Consider the following 19,286-nt stretch of genomic DNA (forward strand, 5'->3'; position numbering starts at 1 on the left):
GTGTTCTGGGGGGGGGGGATGCAACAGTGGGTAATATGCATAAATGGTGTCAACTCTGGGTTGTGTCCGTTGAAAATAAATTATACCGAGTCTCTATGCCTTAGCTCCCACCTCTGTAAACAGGGAGGGATGTCATTCACACTAGATGACACAGCACCTAGCCTGCCTCCCTTTAGAGGACAGATGGAAAGCTGTTGTGAGCCTCAGTTCCCATCTCTGTAAACAGGGAGGGATGCTATCCACATTAGACAGTCCTTCATAGGACCGGGCACTGCACAGATATGCTTAAGCTCCCACGAGTTGAAAGTCTAAGGTTTCAGCGCTTGACTCAGACTTTGAAATATTGGCTGTGGCTTGTCCCCCACCTTAGACCAACTTACATAAGCTTTCTGTGCCTTAGTTCCCTCCCTTGTAAATGTTACATAATAACAGAAGCAGAAAGTAAAATATTATACAACACTTAAGACAGGCTGGGGAGATGGCTGCATTGGCAAAGTGCTTGCTATACAAGCATGAGGCCTCAAGTTTGAGAGAGCTTGTCTCAACAAACAAATAAACAACAACAAAAGCAAAGCAAAGGTATGCCTGGTCACGAGGAACATCTAAAGTTGACTTGACCACCAAACACATCATGCATGTGCACATATGTGAGCCCAGAAGGATCTCTGCTGTACCACAAATGTGTTTTCCAAACATGTTGTTACTGATAGCCATCAGAAATGACGACATAGCACAACACAAAGTAAGTTTATCATTGAGTTTTATTAACAACATAATACAAGACTGTACAAGGCTATAATCAACCCACCAAACAACCAGCATTCCTAAACTGTGTCAGGCTTTGGTTTTAAGTGCCATCCTTCATAGAAAAGTCACACAGTACAACTAAACAACTTGAGAATGGGGATGGGGTGGGGTGGGGTGGGGAGGTGGGGGCGTGCTCCTCGGGAATGGAGAGATTATGCAGCAACAGCTGAGGATCACTTCTAGCTTTATTCAATTCATCACACATTCTGGAATGTTCAGTTCTTCTTTCTACAATGCTACAGTCCTACACCCAGACACACAGCAACTAAGAACTTGGCCACAGGTCCTGCCTAGACACTCATTCTCACAAAACAAACACACACCAGTATTTATATAAATTAAGTCAAATCTCACAAAACTAAAGAAACATAAACTCCAACAATCAATAAAAAAAAAACTGTACAAGATCGGTCAGTCTTTTATATCAGAAAAGTGTGTAACATAAAAAAGTTCTTTATCATATATATATATGTATATATATTATATATGTCTTTCCATAAGTGTTAGCTGGAATGAAAACTTGAAGACTCTGACTCTGTTGAGACAGAAGAGTGTCCACCCCGCTTTCCTTTGGAAAGGATCTTGAGGCTGGAGCCTCGGCTCATAGAATTGAGTGCATGCTGGGCAGAGGTTTTGAATTTGGCTCCAAGGAAGGCATAGAGGATGGGGTTCAGGCAGCAGTGAAAGAAGGCCAGGGCCTCAGTGATGGAGATCCACTTGTGCACAAGGCTCTCGAAATCGCATCCTTGCTTGATGACCTCCAGGAGGATGAAGGAGTCGATGCTGATCCCAACGTAATATGGTAGCCAGCAGGCAAAAAAAGCCAGGATGAGGATGACTGTTGTCTTGAGGGCCTTGCGCTTCTGGTGGCCCTTGGAGTGTGATAGCTTGGAGATGATAATGCAGTAGCAGGATAAGATGACAATGCCTGGCAGGATAAGACCCACCATGATGTGCTGGAACTGGAACACCACCACCCAGAGGCTGTCGGGGTAAAGGCGGTCACAGATGTACCTGCCGTCCCCCTGGCTGACGTCAGCAAAGACGAAATCAGGTATAGTCAGCAGAAGAGCAGGGATCCAGACACCCACGTAGACTGCCTTTTCAGCCAGCAGCTTCCTTGGCCTCTGGCTGTTGGTGGCGTGGACAATGGCAAGGTATCTGTCCAGGCTGATGAAGGCCAGGATGAGGACACTGCTGTAGAGGTTGACGGTGTAGATGACATGGACAGCCGTACATAAAAACTTCCCAAAGTACCAGTCCGCCATGGCATCAACAGCCCAGAAGGGAAGAGTGATGACGAAGAGGAGGTCAGCCACGGACAGGTGCAGCCTGTACTTGTCAGTCATACTTCTCAGTTTCTTCTGGTAACCCATGACCAGGATCACCAAGCCGTTGCCCACGATGCCAGTCAAGAAGATGACAAAGTAGATAATGGGCAGGAAGATCCGATTGAAATGGGTATTTTCATCCCGGAAGCACGGTTCTTTGTTGGAGTCATAGTCTCCTGAGCCTATTTCTTCAGAATAGTTATCTGAAGTATATATCTGCAAAAGAAAACAGGGACATGCACATCACTTAAGAGGCTAACGAGCCTTTCCCAAGTTTTAAGCTTTCTGGCGCCTAAAAAACTAGCATTTTTTGTTTTTAATTGCACGTTTTAACCCAGCCTTTTCCAGGAAACTCCAAAAGGCTGGCTTAGGTCCAGAGAGTACAAAATCCTGCAACCGACCGGTTTTCTCCATCTTCCCCTACAGCGGCTTCGTTACACCCTCTCCTTAGTGGAGCCAATTAGGAGTCTTAGTTTAGAACAAAAGGACGTTGAGATTCTAAGGGTTTCACAGCCGAGTCTTGGGTAACTCTCCTGCCCGCCCACGAAAGAGTAAAACCCCAAACCAAACCAAAACAAAAAGAAACTCGGTTCACACAAAGAAGTTACTTCCAGGCGCTGTAGGGTGGGAGCAAGCCGTGTGGAGCGGCGTTGGAGGAGGAGATGGGATTAAGTTTTTGTTGGAGATTAGGCAAAGGAGGGAATCGAGGAAAGCGGGACACGATGGTAGCCCCCCCCCCCCACAAAGACAACGTTTTTTTTAGGGGCAAACCTTGTTTTCTCACGCTTGTCAAAACACAAGCCACTGCATTTCAAGTCACACGTAGTGAAGAAAGAGGAATAATAATGGCAAGTCTTCGGGGATTTAGGGTTATGGGAGTGTTAAAAGTGAGCAACAGCACTCCTCTCCTCCACCGCAGCCCACCTCCGGCGCTTCTCTGGAAGGTAAGTCTGTCTTGCCACCCCCATGTTTATCACTGGGTGTATTTGGGACGTTAGAGTCACATTATCCAGGGTGGGGAAAGTCACGGGGTCTGCACCCCGTGGTTTTCGCCCCAAGTTTCACTTCCTCACTCTCCCGGTCCTTTCCCACCCTGCAGCGGACCCAGCTAGGGGGTCCGAGGTAGGCAGCTGGAGGGGTCGAGACCGTGCACACCCCGAGGTCACCCACCTAGGGGTCTGGCGCTATTGCCCACCACACCCAGGCCCATGGCCAACCGGCCGCGGTTCCAGGGGTTCCTCCTGGCTGCGCGCCAGGATCGTCCCTCCGGGTGCGGGCGACAGATTGGGCGGCTCCAGCGCGAGCGCCTTTGAATTGCGCGCCGCGGGAGGAAACGGAAAAAAAAAAAAGAAAGAAGAAAAAAAAAAAAAAGAAGAAAGAAAGAAAGCCACACACACATTCACACACACACACACACACACACACACACACACACACACACACGCACACCCAAACCCTCCCTACGCTAGGGGGTTTCAAAAGACGCAGGAAACCACCGACGGTTAAACTCTGCACTGGGGCGCAGTCAAACCGTCTCCAGGCTTGCACCTGTTCATCCCCGCGGCGACCAGGCGCAACCCAGGTGCGGTTCCAACACGCCCTCTAGTCCCCAACCCCCGTCCCGCCGGGCACACCTCCCGGCCGGCAGCTGCATGGTGCAGGTTTATGCCCCTTTCTCGTGAACGGTCCTAAAGTCAACCCAGACCTCGGGAGGCCCGTTGGCCACCGCGAAGAAGCGGTGGGTCGGGTCGGATGCCCCGCAAAGCGCTGCCACCCCACCCCAAAGCGGCCACGTTCGGTCGTCTCCCCGCGGCTGCAGCGGTTTGGACATCCCTCTCCCCCAGACAAGCGACGCGGTAGGCTAGTTCGCGTTTCCCGCCCGAGACTGGAGATCCTCCGTCTTCAGCACAGAATTTGGGGAACCGCACTCCTAATTCCAAGAACCGCTCGGAGATGCTAACCCAGGATGTAGAGCCGAGCTGGGGACTCTGCCTAAGCGTACCGACTCCAGTCTCTACTTTCACACAATGCAAGAAACTGGAAGAAACTCCTGTTCCCAGTAGGACCAGACGATGTTTGTGCGCTGGGGCAGAGCGCGAGCCTTCACCGCCTGTGTGCACAGAAATTAGGACGTTTTCAAATAGCGTGCAAGCTGGCACGCGCCACGGGACTCATGTGGGAATCAGGAGCGGCTCCAGGAAAGCTCCATCCCAACCTTCTCCCGTCTACTTACTGAGAAAAATATTATCTTCCTCCCCCATGCTCACAAAACAAACAAACAAACAAAAATTAGTTCCCGCGTCCCTTCTTCGTGACCCTGACATCCCCAAGGTTCTAATCGCTTTTACCCGCTCTTCGAGGGGCTGCGCTCTTAAGTTTGCACGCTTACTACAAAGTAGGATGCAACTGGACTTACACTTACACTGATGCCTTCCATGGCAACACTCGCTCTCCAGCCGTGGCGGCTACCGGAGCACCGAACGCCTCGGAGGATCACTGCTACCTGCTGCACCAGGCAACAAATTGAAGTTTCTGGCCCGAACTGGACTTTTATAAAAACACGCTCGCCGTGCAGCGCACGCGCAGCTCGGACGGGGCGGGAAGAGCCTGGTGGGGGCGGGGCTCGGGGCTCTGGGACACCGAAGTCCCAGAGCTGCTGCTGTTCTGCTGTAGGTCGCCTCGTGGGTTCAGAGCGTGGCCCGGACAGTGTGTTCTTGAAGTTGGGGAAAGCAGGGTGCCAGCCAGGGAGTTTGTGTCGGGTGCGCATCCATCCTTGCTCAAGTGGATAGAATTCTAGACTTACGAGTTTAGCGATGGGGACATTGAGACTAGAGTGTGTGTGGGGTGGGGTGTGTGTATGTGGGTGACTTGGCGCCTACCTAACCAGCAGGCGGCAATGTTGGAAGCTCGGCCAGGGTCTGACTCCACTCCCTGAGCTGTCAGGAGCTACTACCATCCGAGCTCTTCTGGACCCAAGTGTGTGTTAGTGCACATTCACAGCAATAACATCAGGGTCAGATGTGGATAAGCAGAAAACACTCACGGAGCTATACTCCCAGGGTGAAAAAAAAGTCACAATAACGGTAATCAATTCGTGAAGAAACATTTTTTTTAAATGATTAAAATGTGTTTTATTATAAAGAAGAATTTAACGACGAACACTGTGTGTTAACAGATCCTAAGAACCCTGCACAGAAGCATCGCTTCATGTTCATTTCATAAGCATAGAGGGATGCATCTAATTAACAGGTAATTACAGAGTCCCAGCTTCGGGTCACGAGCTGTTCTAGAAGCTGGGGACGTAGCCGCGATCCTATCGCACCAGGCGGGCGCTCGGCGAGCGCTGGGGGACCAAATGGAGCAGCCTGGGATTGCAAACCCGGCCTGAGCCCAAGGGTTTCCCTTTCCGCCTAACCCGCGTCTCCCACGCAGAACACTAAGTTGGAGCACTGATGGGAAGTCTTAATGAAGAGGGGGTTAGGCGGCAGGAGGGGGTGGATGGTTAGAGAGTCTCAGACAGGCTAGGGGATAGAGTGGGCGCCCAGACAACTTCCCAGACTCGCGCCGGTTCGGGCCGGCGCCGAGAGTGGGTGGGGCGGGGAGCAAGAGAAAGGCGGGTCCACAACCAGATTGCCTAGGGGGGTGGGGGTGGGGGCGGCTTGAGGGCGATGAAGAGACATCCTGCTGCAGGAGCCTGGGTTGCCATGCAAACCAGATACACCCCCAATCATGGGATGATCCTAAGGAGAAGGCAGGCCCAGACTGAGCCCTTGAACTCTATTCCAATCCCAGTTCTTCCCGTCCCGGTTTTTGTTTCGAGCCGGTTTTATGTAGACCAGGTTAGCCTCTGGCTCCAGGATGGCCATGCTCTTCTGATGTTCCCTCCTGTCACCTGCCCAGTGCTGAGATTGCAGTTGTGTGCCTCCATGGCCAGTTTTCATGGAGCCATGGCTTAAACCCAGAGCTTTGTGCACGCAAGGCAAACAATCTACTAGATGAATTATATATAATACATTTGCATCCCCTTCTTTATCTAATGAAGCCTTTTGGCTGGAGGGGGAAGGGAGCTAGTTTGCAGCCTGGGAACCCTTTCTCTGTAAACTATGCACCACCATCTTCCTGTGTGGCCTGGGCACTCTCCTCCGAAGTTGGCCAGTCGAGTCCTCTTCTGCTTTGCGCTTTATGTATGTGATCCTTGGAATTACGAGGTGTGACCCTCAAAAACAGCCAACTCAGGAGCCAAGAACTTTCACGCGCACGTTTAGTTGTATCAAATGGTTAATAAAGCTTGTATTTCCTCAAACTAGTTAGGGCAGACAGAAGCGCTGGTTAGACTGGAATGTCAAACCTGTTAGAGTGCCAGCCTGCAGGATGGGTAGCTAGATTGCAACAGGATTGTCAGCTAGCTGTATTGGACCCTCTGTTCCTGAGCCACAGAGAATACAATCAGAGTAAAATGGTTCGCATAATTAATATTTGTTGATGGTTGGCAGACAAAAGAAAGCTTCCTCCCATGATCTGCACATGGCTTTCAGGTCCCCTGAAGAGGGAAGCGATAAAAGGTCAATGAAATGCTATTTGGTGACTATAGACATTGAGGGAAGAGGGAGAGAGAAGTGTTTTTCTTTCAAAGATAATATTCAGCCTCTGGATTGGAGAAGACCAGCCATCTCTTGCTTGTCTCTGGTGCGAGCAAGCGAGCGAGTGTGCATGCGTGCGTGTGTGCATGTGTGCGTGCACGCGCGTGTGTGGTGTTTGAGCGGCTTCAATGAAAAGTATTTTGTATGTAGCCAGGACCTTCTGAGAGGAGTAATTCCACCTAGAGAGACCTAGCCCCAGGAAATAGCAGTTATGCTACAAAGTAATTCATGGGAATATTATTTACAATAGTGCTAATAATAGAAGAGTTAATAATAGCTTGAGTAGCCCTAAATGTCCACGTTAGCAGACTAGTGGAGGCGATTTTGGGACATCTGTGAATGGAATTAATATGGATGTTGTGAATGTTTATGAATAATTTTTAATAGCACGGGGAAATGCTTATGAAAGAAACTGCATGTCAGTCTACATGATCTCAGTCATGACAACTCATGCCTCAGAGGATGAGGGGGGGCGCCATTGGTAGAGTGCTTGCCCAGCATGCATGAAGTCCCGGGGTCTCCTCCTCAGGCAGTGGGTTTCATGACTCCCAGGCTGGCCTCCCTGGGTAGCTGTGTTCAACTCCTCCACTTCCCCAGTACTGGGACTGCAGGCATACATACAACACCGCGCCCAGGTTATGTGATGCTAGAACTGAGCTCAGGACTAAGTGCATGTGAGGCAGGCTGGCCACCTATTGAGTTACAGCCCCATCTTTCTGATGTACTTTAGAAAAAAACAAATCAAACTCAAATGCCAACCGGATGCTTGTTAAGCGCATTCACCTTGGCCAATACCCTCCACAGTTCTACCAGGCAGATATCCCCACCTGTCTTCCAGGATAAGGAAGCTGAAGTCTGGTGAGGGGAAGGAGACAGCTTCCCTCCTTGTACTCACATAAAGGTCTGTGCCCAGACTGCCTGGCTCCAGAGCCCAGGCTTTGTCACTCTGTCACGTGGTGACTGACTGTCTTTCCTCCAGGGGTTGCAATCCACCCTCTGCTAGGGCATTTGGCGGTTACTTACCTAGTGCTTTCAGTGACATCTTTTGTGATTCAACTTTCTAAAAAAACAAATGTGTCTTACTCCGCTTGCTTGAACATTCCAAGTTCCTTGAAGAGAACGCCCAGATAGCAGTTTTCCAGCTAGCCCACTGCTGAGCAGACCATGGGCCCCTTGATTGTTTACTGAACCTTCCTTTAAAGAATTAACAGTTTTCCCGTGTGGCTCTGGCAGCAGAGGCCGGGCTTAGGAGCTGTCAGGGCTTTGGCAGTATCCCCAAGTCCTCAGAATTGCTTTAATCCAGGGAATAGCTAGCTCTGACCACTGTTTGTGGGGATGCTTACAAAGTCAGTGACACAAGCATCCTGCCGCCTCCTGTTGCTTGCTCTGCAGCTGGTTGATTTGCTCTCTCTGCATGTGTGACAGAAAGCTCTACTCTGTCCAAAACAGGCTCCAAGTTAGTCAGGGAGAAAGCTTATAAACAACCCCCTTTCTCATTGGTAGGTGGCAGGAGGCATTGACATTAAAGGCCTTCTGAATAGGAAGGATCCTGAGATGATTTATTTAGTCGGTGAAGTGCTTGCTTTGTGGAATTCAGTCTCCTGGAACCCATGCAAATGAAGGAAGGAAGGAAGGAAGAGAGGGAGGGAGGGAGGCAGGAAAAAAGGAAGGAAGGAAGAAAGAAAGGCAGGAAGGAAGGCAGGCAAGCCAGGTAAGGTGACACTTGTAATCCCAGCACCGGAGAGACAGAGACATGATCTCTGGAAGTTGCTGGTGACCGTATCTCTGAAAACTAGATAGATCACAAACCAACTTCTCCTCCAACCCCTGATGTGTGTGTGTGCGCGTGTGTGTGTGTGTGTGCATGTGTGCGCACACACACTAAAAAGTAAGGGGAAGAAGAAAAAGAAGGAGGAGGAAAAGAAGAGACTGTAAAGGACTCTCCTGTCCTCTTCTGCAGCCCAGGGATGAAACCCAGGGCTTCAAGCATGCCAGGCAAGTGTTTACCACTGAGATCCATTTCAGGGAGTCCCTCATTTTTTTTTTTTTTTTTTTGTATTTTGAAAGGAATAAAAAAGCACAGGCTTTCTTGATGATTGTAGTGGATAATCAAAAGGATGGAGTTAATGTTTCCCCAGATGATTAGAAGAGAGAGAAAAGCGGACTACTTCCCAGGGGTGAGCAATCCTAGCAGAGGGCTGAGTTGCAGAGACAATGCTATCAAGTGTCAAGTAGGGAAAATCCATGCCCCGCCACCCTAAGCTTCTGCCTTCAGCATTTAACAGGTGAAAAGGGACTTTGGAAAATACGATTTCTATCTTGCAGCCCTACGCCAGCCTAGGAAAAACATTACCAGTTTTCTGAGAAGCATTTTTCTCCAAGTTTAACTTGAATTTCAAAAACCTTTTTCTTCTTTTTCTCCCACTAAAATGAGATTAGGAGCGATTTCCATCAAAGCTCTGTAACAAGACAAGATGTCCTATCTGAAGGAAAGTGGCTAGACGGGTACGCAGAGACGGTTATGGTCGCCCTGGAAAGCAATGCAGTAATCATTACTTGACTAATGTGAGGGCCATAGGCTCAGGTGGAGGTGGCTGTGTCACGGAGGTGAATAACACTCAGAGGTGATGGTGTCAATCTGAGGGAGCAGACTGTGTCCTCCATGGAAAAGGCTTGTCGTTGTTTTCCTTAAACCAGTAATTTATTGGTGGTATCCCACAGGCAGGCAGCTATGGAACAGCAGGCAACAACTAAGCCTGAGGACAGTGGATTTCGAAAGAGAACCTGGCAACTTCTGGCAGAGCCACAGTGCTCCCAGAAATGTGGTCTTTGAGTCTACCAAGAGCGATGTATCATCAGCAAGACGGGGTGGCAAAAAGAGGGGGGGGGAGAGAGCGCTCGCTCAAGGGACCCATGCAATGCTTTATTGAGCATTTTACTAACGCAATGGGACCTTCAGAGATACTTGTAGGTCTAAAACATAGGGACAAAGGCTAGAAATGAAGATACTGTAAGCAAGAGATACAGTAGGACTACGGGTCCCTGGAGGGCTTGAGCCCCATCTAGAAATGTCAGCCATTGTTCCCATCCCTTTAAGTGGGAATTTAGGTCACGCCTTCCATTCTAACTCTCTCTCTCTCTCTCTCTCTCTCTCTCTCTCTCTCTCTCTCTGTGCGTGTGTGTGTGTGTGTGTGTGTGTGTGTGCGCTCGTGCGTGTGCGCGCTTGTTTAAGCACACACACACGGTTGCATGTGGAGGCCAGAAGCCAGCTTCCAGTGTCATTTCTTAAGAACCAGGCATCTTATTTTTCAGACAGTCTCCCACTGGCTTGGGACACACTGGCTCGTCCACCTCATATCTACCCATCTCTGCCTTCCCCCTTCTGGGATTACCAGTGGGCAGCACCACATACAGCCGTTTTAGTGGGCTGTGTTCCGGTTGACTGAGATATTGGCTAGGCATGAGAAGATAGGATAGAGTTGGGTGTTGTTAGGATGGAACACACACACACACACACACACACACACACACACACACGCACACACACAGACACACACTCCAATGAGATGAAAAATGCTGGCTTTAGAATTTTTTGCAGGGAGGCCTCTGGTTCATAATTTCCCCATCTCCCATGAGACTGAAATTAATCATTTGGGAATTTTTTAGAGTTGTCTCAACTCTTCATTTTGATTCCTGAATGGTTTATTCTTGGAACCCCCAAAGAGAATTATTTTATTTACCCCTTCCCATCCTTGGGCTCTCTATCTTCCTAGCTACCCTGAAGGCTGATCCTGCTTTACCTTTCAGCTGTTGTAAAAGGGCACCTTTCCCTCACAGGGACATTATTCCTCCTCCCCCTTAAACAGGGCCACAGGAGAAAGGACCACAGGCCAGGCAGTGTGGTCCTGTGATTGACAGTCAGGAGCACTGGGGTGAGCCCACTGAAATGCTAATGTGCCAACTCTGCACAGCTCTGGTAACTCCAAAAACAGACTCATTATGGTAGTAACCTTAAATGGGCTGCAGTGACAGCACGTGTTTATAGCACGGAGAAAAGCAGCAGGCATGATGTATCTAGGCTTTTCTTTTCCCCTTGCCTTTTAAACCGTACATTCTTCATCTGCTTGAGTGTTGGAATGATGGAATGATACCAGTTTGTATGGTGTTGGAGAAGGAACTTATCGCCCTATGCACACTAGGCGAGCATTCTGTTGAGTAAGGCACAACTCCAGCCCCACGATGTACTTGGTATTGAGAGCTGATTTACTAGTACACCGATTGCAGGTTTGGATCCCAGGAAAACATATGACTAACTCTATCTTCTTTGTTGTAATATGCATGTAGCATTAGTGGTTGGTTTACTTCTTGGGTTACTGGGGAGATTAAATACGGGATACAGGTAAAATCTTCAGTATCGTATAGGACACAAATAAGCACTCAGAAGATATGACCTATTTTAATTAGCTTTATATCTTGCCCACCCTCGGCATGTGTTCTTTCTCTTCCTTGACAGTGGAGGGCTTTAATTAGCCAAGCAAATGGCTTTCTCCACCATTGCCCACATAAGCCAGCTAAAGGGAAATGGAACCTTAAATCATATGTGCAATGTTCTTACTTTTCAGGACAAAAGAGTTGTGGGCGTGATGGAGGAAGGAAAGAAAAGTAATAGCTTTTCATGTGTGCCTTGAAAGCCCCCTGTCATCATGGCATCTCAAACAGAGGGTTGGAAGGCATCCTCAGAGCCATTTGGTCTCTGCCTACCACAGAAAGGAGCTCAGTTGCTAGCACCCAGATGGTGGTCCTGTCCAGGGATGGGCAGCCCATTACTGCAGAATGGGACCCCTGCCCTTTGTTGGGCAGACCCAGCTCATCACACAATAGCTTTTCCTTTCTGTCAGGCAACTGTTTCTTCTACTTTCCATCCACTAGACCTAACCCAGCCTGAACTTGACTGACCAAGTCTGGAGAAGACAAAGCCAAAGCCACTGGCAGGCAGCATCATCCCTAGGACTAGGCAAAATGCTCCCCTCTCTGAGACACTTCATCCTGAAGCTCAGAGCACACACACAGTGAGCAGCCCCTTTGTTCCATTAGCAAGTTTGTCTGGAGAATCGGGTCAGGTTAGGGTTTCCTTTCATAAAAGAAATTATCTCCAACCATGGAAGATTTGGGGATTAAGTGACTAAAAAGGTTTAGGGCTGAGCTTTTTACGGCCTCCTGAGACTTGCAGAAGTCTTCCAGAGAAACGTGTGAAGGAGCAGTGTTGGAAACAGACTGATAATGAGAAATTAACCCCATCTTTGCTTTATAGGCAGAACCGAATTGAAGTGAATACTTACAATGTTGAGAATGGCGGCCTGGCAGAATGCTTGCCCCCAGATATGAAGTCCTGGGTTCAAGTCTGGGCTTTGTATAAATGGGCGCGGAAGCAAATGTTTGGAACCCCAGGATTCTGGAGGTGAAGGCAGGAGAAGCAGAAGTTTAAAATTATCCTTCTGAGCAGACTTTACCTACTTGTTTATTTTGTTTTGTTTTTATATCAATAAGCTTGGTGGCGGTAGTGCACGCCTTTAATCCAAGTATTCAGGAGGCCGAGGCAGGCAGATCTTTGAGTTTGAGGCCAGCCTGGTCTACAAAGTGAGTTTCAGGATAGCCAAGGCTACACAGAGAAACCCTGTATCAAAAAACCAAACCAAACCAAAACCAACAACAACAGAAAAGAAAAACTAACAAGCCAGGTGGCTTATTATTATTAAATGAAGGGAATGGAAGAACATTTGGGAATAACAAGGGGGTGTGTTCTGGGTTTTCTTCTTTGCCTACCGCCTTCGTTTACTCCATCATTCTGCCTGTTGGAGTGGCATATGCTTGGAGATGTTTTGAGTCTGCCTGGCCTACCTCCTTGCATTTGCTTAGACTGCCTTTCAGAGAAAGGGAGAAGGTGGCCATCAGAGGTCCCAGGTCTGGCCTTATTGATTGCCTGGAAAGCAGCTTACTGGGATGGTGAGATGGCTGAGTAAGTAAAATGCTTGTCATGCAAGCTGAAGGATCTGAGTTCAACCCCCAGAACATGCTCAAAACAGAACAGATTTGGCACACTGGTAACCCCTGAGCAATGAGTGATGGGTAGATACCCAGGCCTTGCTAGACAGCCACTTCAGTCAAATCAGGCAGCTCTAAGCCAGCGAGGAGAGACCACTGTCCCCAAAATACAAGGTGGAAGCCTTCTGAGGAATGACCTCTCTGTGCACACATATGTACACATGCATAAACACAAAAAAGCAGTTGCCATGTGGCTGCACAGCGTGACCTTCGTGCGGAGACTCTGAATAGCACTGGACACCTGGGATTAACCCTTTCCTTACAGGTCTCCTCTCATAGGAGCAGAGGCCGATGTTAATCTCTGGTGAAGAATAGGAAGGCAGCTCAGCCCAGGGTTAGTCTTCTATTGCTCTTTGCCAGGTAAAATTTCACTTCAGTATTAGGATTCTAGCAGCTGGTTACTTTTCTAAGGGTTTTCTTTTTCTCTCCTTTTTCTTTCTCTCTCTCTCTCTCTTCTCTCTCTCTTTCTTTCTTTTTCCTATTGCCTCTCAACCCTATGTGGCATAGGAGAGTTTTTTGTCACAGTTTGGCATCTTGCCAAGATTTAAAAAAAGAAACCAGAACTACCCACCCTCCCACTGAAGCCCTCCCCTCCCGTGACTTCTCTCACACATGTGTGCACACTTGCATGCCCACACAGTGGCCCCTCGCAGAGACCAGTTACCTGGGAACCCCAAGTCCTCTAGTGTCTCTGGTGATTTCCACCTCTCTCCCCGTCTTCCTTTCTTCCTTCCAACCTTCTTCCCTCCTTTTTATCCTTCTTCCTTCCTCCCTTCTCCCCATCCTTTTTGTAAGCATTGGTTAGCAAACTCAAGACTTCATGAGTGCGGGCGAGTGCTCTGCCACAGAGCTGAATTCCCAGCCCCGGCCTCTGAGACTGCAGCCCGTGCTCACTCACTCTCTTGTCTGGCTTTCTCTTCCTCACACTCCAGCACGACTCAGGCACATTCCTGTCCAGGCTTCTCTCTAGGGCACTGGGTCGAGAGTCAGCGGACTGACCTAGATTGTGAGCAGAGCTCCCTGGGGCCTGGCAGTTCAAGACCTGTCCTACCCTTCTACGTTGAACATAATCATTTCATTGACCCTCCTTTCTTACAGGGCCCAGATGGCCTCATTGTCTCTTTTAAAAACACACATCTACAGCAGGTGGGTCTGCCATTTATCTACCCCCCCTCACCCCCCACCCCCCCCCCGCAGCAGTCAAGAGAGCTTTTTGAACATGTGCTGGGGGGCAGTTCAGTTGGTAGAGTGTTTGCCGAGCTTGCACTAAACTCTAGGTTTGACCCCTGGCAATGTATTAATAGGGCGTGATTGCACAGTGTACACATGTAATATGAGCACCCAGGAGGTGGACACAGGAGGATCAGAAGTTCAAGGTCATCTTAGGGTACATGGTAAGCTTGAGACAAGGCTGGGTTACAAGATAGACTGCCTCTTTTTTTTTTTTTTTTTTTTTTTTTGCCCAAAGAGGCGAATGAAGTCTGAGCGCCTCTGCCACCCCCCACCGTTGCCCCACTTTGTTCTAAGTGCGAGCAGCCTTGTTTCTTCTCGAGTGAGGGAAGTGGGTTTTACCAGGCCACCCTCCCTCCTCCTCTCCGTTGTTGGGGTAGGGTGTGCTGCGGGCAGGTTTTGGGTGAATGTAGCTGTATTTCTTGACCCACCAGAAGCCTTCTCACCTACCCACTCCTGGGTCATCTTCCAGGGTTCCGTGGAAGGGTTCCGTGGAAGCTGATGTAACAGCAGTAAGCCAGGCTTGCCGATCTTCTCTCAAGCAAGGTCCCTAGAGTGTTCCACAGTACATGCTGCTCTGGTGTTTCCCCCCCAAAAGACACGTGTGTGTGTGTGTGTGTGTGTGTGTGTGTGTGTGGTCGTACACAGAGATCGGAAGTCGACATTGGGTGTCTTAATTCTAACTCTCCATCTCATTATTATTATTCTTTTGAGACTGGGTTTCTCATTGAACGTGGAGCTAGCTGTTGCAGCTAGACTGGCTGGCCAGCTGGGAACCCGTTTCCTACCCCCATCTCCAAGCACAGGGTTACCCATGCATGCTACTGTGCCTGGCTTTTATGTGGGTGCAGGCTATCTAACTGAAGCCCTCATGTTTGCCTAGCAAGCGCTTTTCCCGCTGAGCCATCTCCACAGTGTTTTGCCCTCCCCAGCCCACGAAGGGTCTCCTGGGACCCAGAGTAGCTGCACTCTTGCTATGTAGCAGAGGATGGTCTTGAACGTCTGACCCTCCTGCTGGGATTATGGCGCCCTACAAAGCCTGGTTTATGAAGTGCTGAGGATGGACCCCAAGGTTTTGTGCCCCATAGACGAGCACTCTACTAATTGAGCTACACCCACAGTCCAACACCTGGCTCTGGTGGTGGAGATGCCGAAGGGTGAATCTGCCAAGGGAACTTTGCGACTGAAGGTGTGGGAGTGTAGAGCAGACTGTTTGGAAAAGTGGAGTGGACGGTTTTCCCTGAGTGGATTGTGCTGAGTGAGAAAGTGACTGGAACAGAGACTGGAGGTTCACCAGACTCCGAAGTTACATCCGCTCCTCTCGGAGTTCTATTAGCCAGGTACCCTGAAAGACTGATGTGAGGACCATCCCGTGTAATCTGCACGCAGGGTTACTCTGGAAACTGGAGCAGCATTAATTAAGAGTCCATTATTATAAAGATAAGATGTTGTAATTAAATGTAGATTAAGTGAAGGGCAAGGTAAGCCCGTCCTCATTACAACTTTATAAATCAGAGGGACTCATTTTCAGCCTGACCCCAGCCCTGTTGTGGAAGGTTGGAGATAACGAGACGATGAGTCTGAGGCGGAGAGAAATCAAGGTTGGTGGTAGGTAGGCCTTTTCATGGTTCAAATTTCCTTGGTTCACCTTGAGAGCCACACACACACACACACACACACAGACACACACACACACACACACACACACACACACACACACACACACGAGGCCTCTTTATCATCCCTTCCTTTCTCCTCTCCCTTTCTCCATTTCTTCAGTCTCCCCCCCACCCCCACCCTTTTTCTTTCTTCTTGGAACAGGATCTCGTGTATTCAAAGTTGGCCTCAAACACGCTGTGTGGCCAAGGATAACCTGGACTCTCTGATCCTCCTGCCTCCACTTTCCTAGGGCTGGGACTATAGACATGCAGCACCATGTTCAGTCTATAGGACGATGAGGATGGGACACCAGGCAGGCACTCTACTAACCGAGCTACGCCCTCAGACCTTTCTCCCTTTTCTGTTTTTCCACACTCCTTTTCTTTTCTCCCTTTCTCTCTTTCCTTTTTTGAGTACCAACGTGTGCATGGTTCTGCCTGGTTCTAGGAAAGATCCTAGATGGATAACATACAGCTTTTAGTCTCAAGACCCCAGTCAAGCAAGGGAAGAACACTGTGCTATGTAATAGCCCACAAGTAGGATGCAAGTGTTGGTTGTGAAAGCAGCAGCAAGCCTTGAGAAACAAAAGGGTAAGCCCCAGACTTTCTCTGCCCAGCATCATCTCCCTTCACAGCCTCTCCGTGGTTCTCCATTCACAAAGTATAACTGCAATTGTAGATTCTCCTGCTTGGAACATACAAACTGATATCAACCAGTACAGGCATCATCTGTTATAGCATCTAGGAGACCGAGAGGTGGCCTTGCACACAGGACGATAAACACATGGAGAACAGGGACAGACGCTGAGCTTGAAAAGAAGTGGACGAATGTGCAGAGAAAGGTAGAGCTTTGAACAAAGGATTCAGCCAGCTTGGCCGGAGTATAGCCTGGATTTCTATCTAGAGAAGCACATTGTGGCCAGAGCTCAGATGATTTTACAATCAAGGTTAGGAGGTCTGGACATTGCTCTATCAAATGATAGGGAGATCATGAAAAATTTGAGTTGGAGAAAACATCCAGATGTTGACTTTCGGTAATTAATTTAGGGGCTGGGAGATGGCTCAGTGGTTAAGAGAGTCTGCTGTTCTTGCTGAGAATCTGAGCTTCGTTCTTAGCACCTGTGTTGGATGGCTAACAGCCAGTTATAATTCCAGCTCTGGGGTTACACATAAGACCGTGAGTGCAGTATGGAAGAGATGGGAAGGTAAAAGTATGTTAGAGATGTGTAAAACTCTGGCTAGTTGGATGGTGGTGGGAGTTGGGGAAGAAGGCTACAGGAAGGATCTTTAGGAATAAGAAAGAAGCAGGTGTCAGAGGGACTGGAATTACAGTCAGAGTGTGATGAATAGAGTTCCAAGGAGAGTCTATTCCGGAGGGAAGGCACGATATGAGGAGAATTTCTGAAGGCTTATCCTTTTATTTTCTTCAAAGCTTAGGTGTTGGTTTCACAGCCAATGTCTGCCTGTGACTTGTGGGATGTTGTGTAGCAGGAGACATCCTGTTACTGATGTCACTGAGGTGACTTCAGTGTTTTGCATGTCTTGAAAGATAATCATCAACTGGCAGACAAAAAAAGAAGGGGGGGGGGACGGGAGACTTCTAGATCCTTCCCTAAGCTCTAACCTGGACAAGGTTAAATCTGGGTAAGTCACTATGTTAGGTTAAAGGAAATCAGTATGAGGTTACTGAAGATCAGTTAGAGCTGGCTGTGCTGGGAGCTGTGAAAGGAAAGACAGCCAGGGAGAGGTGAATGCCCTAAGAAACTTAAGAGTTAAAGTCAACATCTGTGATGTCATAGCAAGCCACGCAGATACAATCGTCTGTAACATTTATGGTAAGAGATGAATTACAAAGAAAATCTGGAAAGCAGCCACCTTCCTCAGGCCTTCGGAATCAGGAATGCCTAAAGTCAAGACCCAGCGACTCAGATGAGGCTCCATTACAACCCAGTTACCGGGGAAAGGGTCACAGAAATGGCATCCCAGCATACCACTTCCTGAATAGCACAGTATTGGAATGTGCTGCTCAAGACCTTGCTAGTGCAATCCCAGGGATCCTCTACTGCAAGTAGAATTTCATCTGAATCCAGGACAAAGCTAGTTTTGCACTCCTGCCTTTGTAAACCGACCTGGAGTCATTCCTAAGGAACATGGCTACCATTTCGGGAAGGAAAAGAAAAGACACCTGCTTCCCAAACTTGACACTCTTCTGGTTTATAACCAGGCATCCGCCTGGAAGGTACCTGTCAAGGACCCAACCACAACACACCCAAGTCTGGAGATGCTCTCTAGGCTCCTCCCCTTACTGAGGAGCTATTGGCAGTTGATAACTACCGAAGAAAGCGATTCACTCTTCTTTGAGAGGGTGTGGCCCTGAGAGATTCACTCTTCTTTGAGGGTGTGGCCATTGGTTGGTTTCTCATGCTTCATACACACATGAGCAGCACTAACTGGATACAGACAACAAAGAAGATACGAGGAAGAAAGAGGAGGAGGAGAAGAAAAAGGAATTGCAGAGGGATGGAGGGAGTCATGCGGGGGGGATACAGAGGAAGTTGGGGGCAAATGGGGAGTCAATATGATTATGCCTCACTTTATATATGTATAAAATTCTCAAAGAATAAAAACTGAATCATTAAGAAACCTACCTCCCAGTCCCAAATCTTTCTGCAGATTGAATAGGTAATGTGTTCTCATTTTCAAATACATATGGTTGCTGCTACATTGAGAAGTATTGTATCCATTTGAAAGTATCTCGAATTCACAGGAGTTTGATTGGGTTTGCTTTGTGTGTGTGTGTTTAAGAATATTGCATTCTAATAGACATAACCAGCTTGGCCAGTTTCACGTGGCGGCTGGTGAAACGTGGTTGTTAAAAGTAATGTTCATGTTTGGCAGAAGAAAGGCATCCCTGGAGGGAGATCAGCTTTTGTCTGGTGCCCAGAGCTTATCCATACTCCAACAGCCAGGGAGAGGAGCTCGGAAAAAAAAGTTTCTGTGAATACTAATAGCTTAAAGCAGAGGGTTGTCAAACAAGAATCAAGCAAGTAAGAAGCTTGTTGACCTTCTGGATCTTCTGAATTACCTCTTACACTGGCAAGACTTCCCTACAGAACCTTCTAGAAGGATGATTATCAGCTTGGTCTCAGCCTTTGCATGGCAAGGAGGTAAAGCAAAGTGAAATGCAGACTCCTGGGCCTCAACCACAGATTTTAGTGAATTGACAGGCCTGGGTGGGGCTGTGAACATTTGCATTAAAAAAAAAAAATGCCACGATCCCTACGTCAGCCAGAGTTGGGACAGGACATGTTTATATGAGAACAAAAATACTTCATCACAGTGCTCTGTTTGTGAAGTGCTCAGTAGTGTGTGAACAGCATCGCAGGGAGCTGCCTGTGGCCCCAGCCTGAAGCCGCCTCTGCCCTTACTTCTCACACCTACCCTGGTAGATAGATCCTTATTTCAAATACAGTGAATTGGGGCTCAGAGAAGTGAAACCCGTGTGGTATCTGAGGAGT

General features: G+C 48.4%; 1 protein-coding gene across 2 annotated transcripts; it reads right to left on the bottom strand.

Annotated features, from left to right (window-relative positions):
- Nucleotides 1-743: 743 nt before the first annotated feature.
- Nucleotides 744-4,691, bottom strand: Cxcr4 (C-X-C motif chemokine receptor 4). 2 transcript variants are annotated; one of them, XM_051204033.1, is made up of 2 exons: nt 4,555-4,691; nt 744-2,354 (listed from the first exon to the last, which is right to left on the bottom strand). In XM_051204033.1, the coding sequence occupies exons 1-2, from the start codon at nt 4,573-4,575 to the stop codon at nt 1,311-1,313; spliced, it is 1,065 nt and encodes a 354-aa protein (XP_051059990.1). In that variant the 5' UTR covers nt 4,576-4,691; the 3' UTR covers nt 744-1,310. The 2 variants fall into 2 exon arrangements, with proteins under 2 accessions (XP_051059990.1, XP_051059991.1); XM_051204034.1 differs by having other exon boundaries at nt 4,561-4,674.
- Between the last annotated feature and the right edge of the window lie 14,595 nt (nt 4,692-19,286).

This window comes from Phodopus roborovskii, unplaced genomic scaffold (genome assembly GCF_943737965.1).
Source record: "Phodopus roborovskii unplaced genomic scaffold, PHOROB, whole genome shotgun sequence".
Classification (NCBI taxonomy): domain Eukaryota; kingdom Metazoa; phylum Chordata; class Mammalia; order Rodentia; family Cricetidae; genus Phodopus; species Phodopus roborovskii.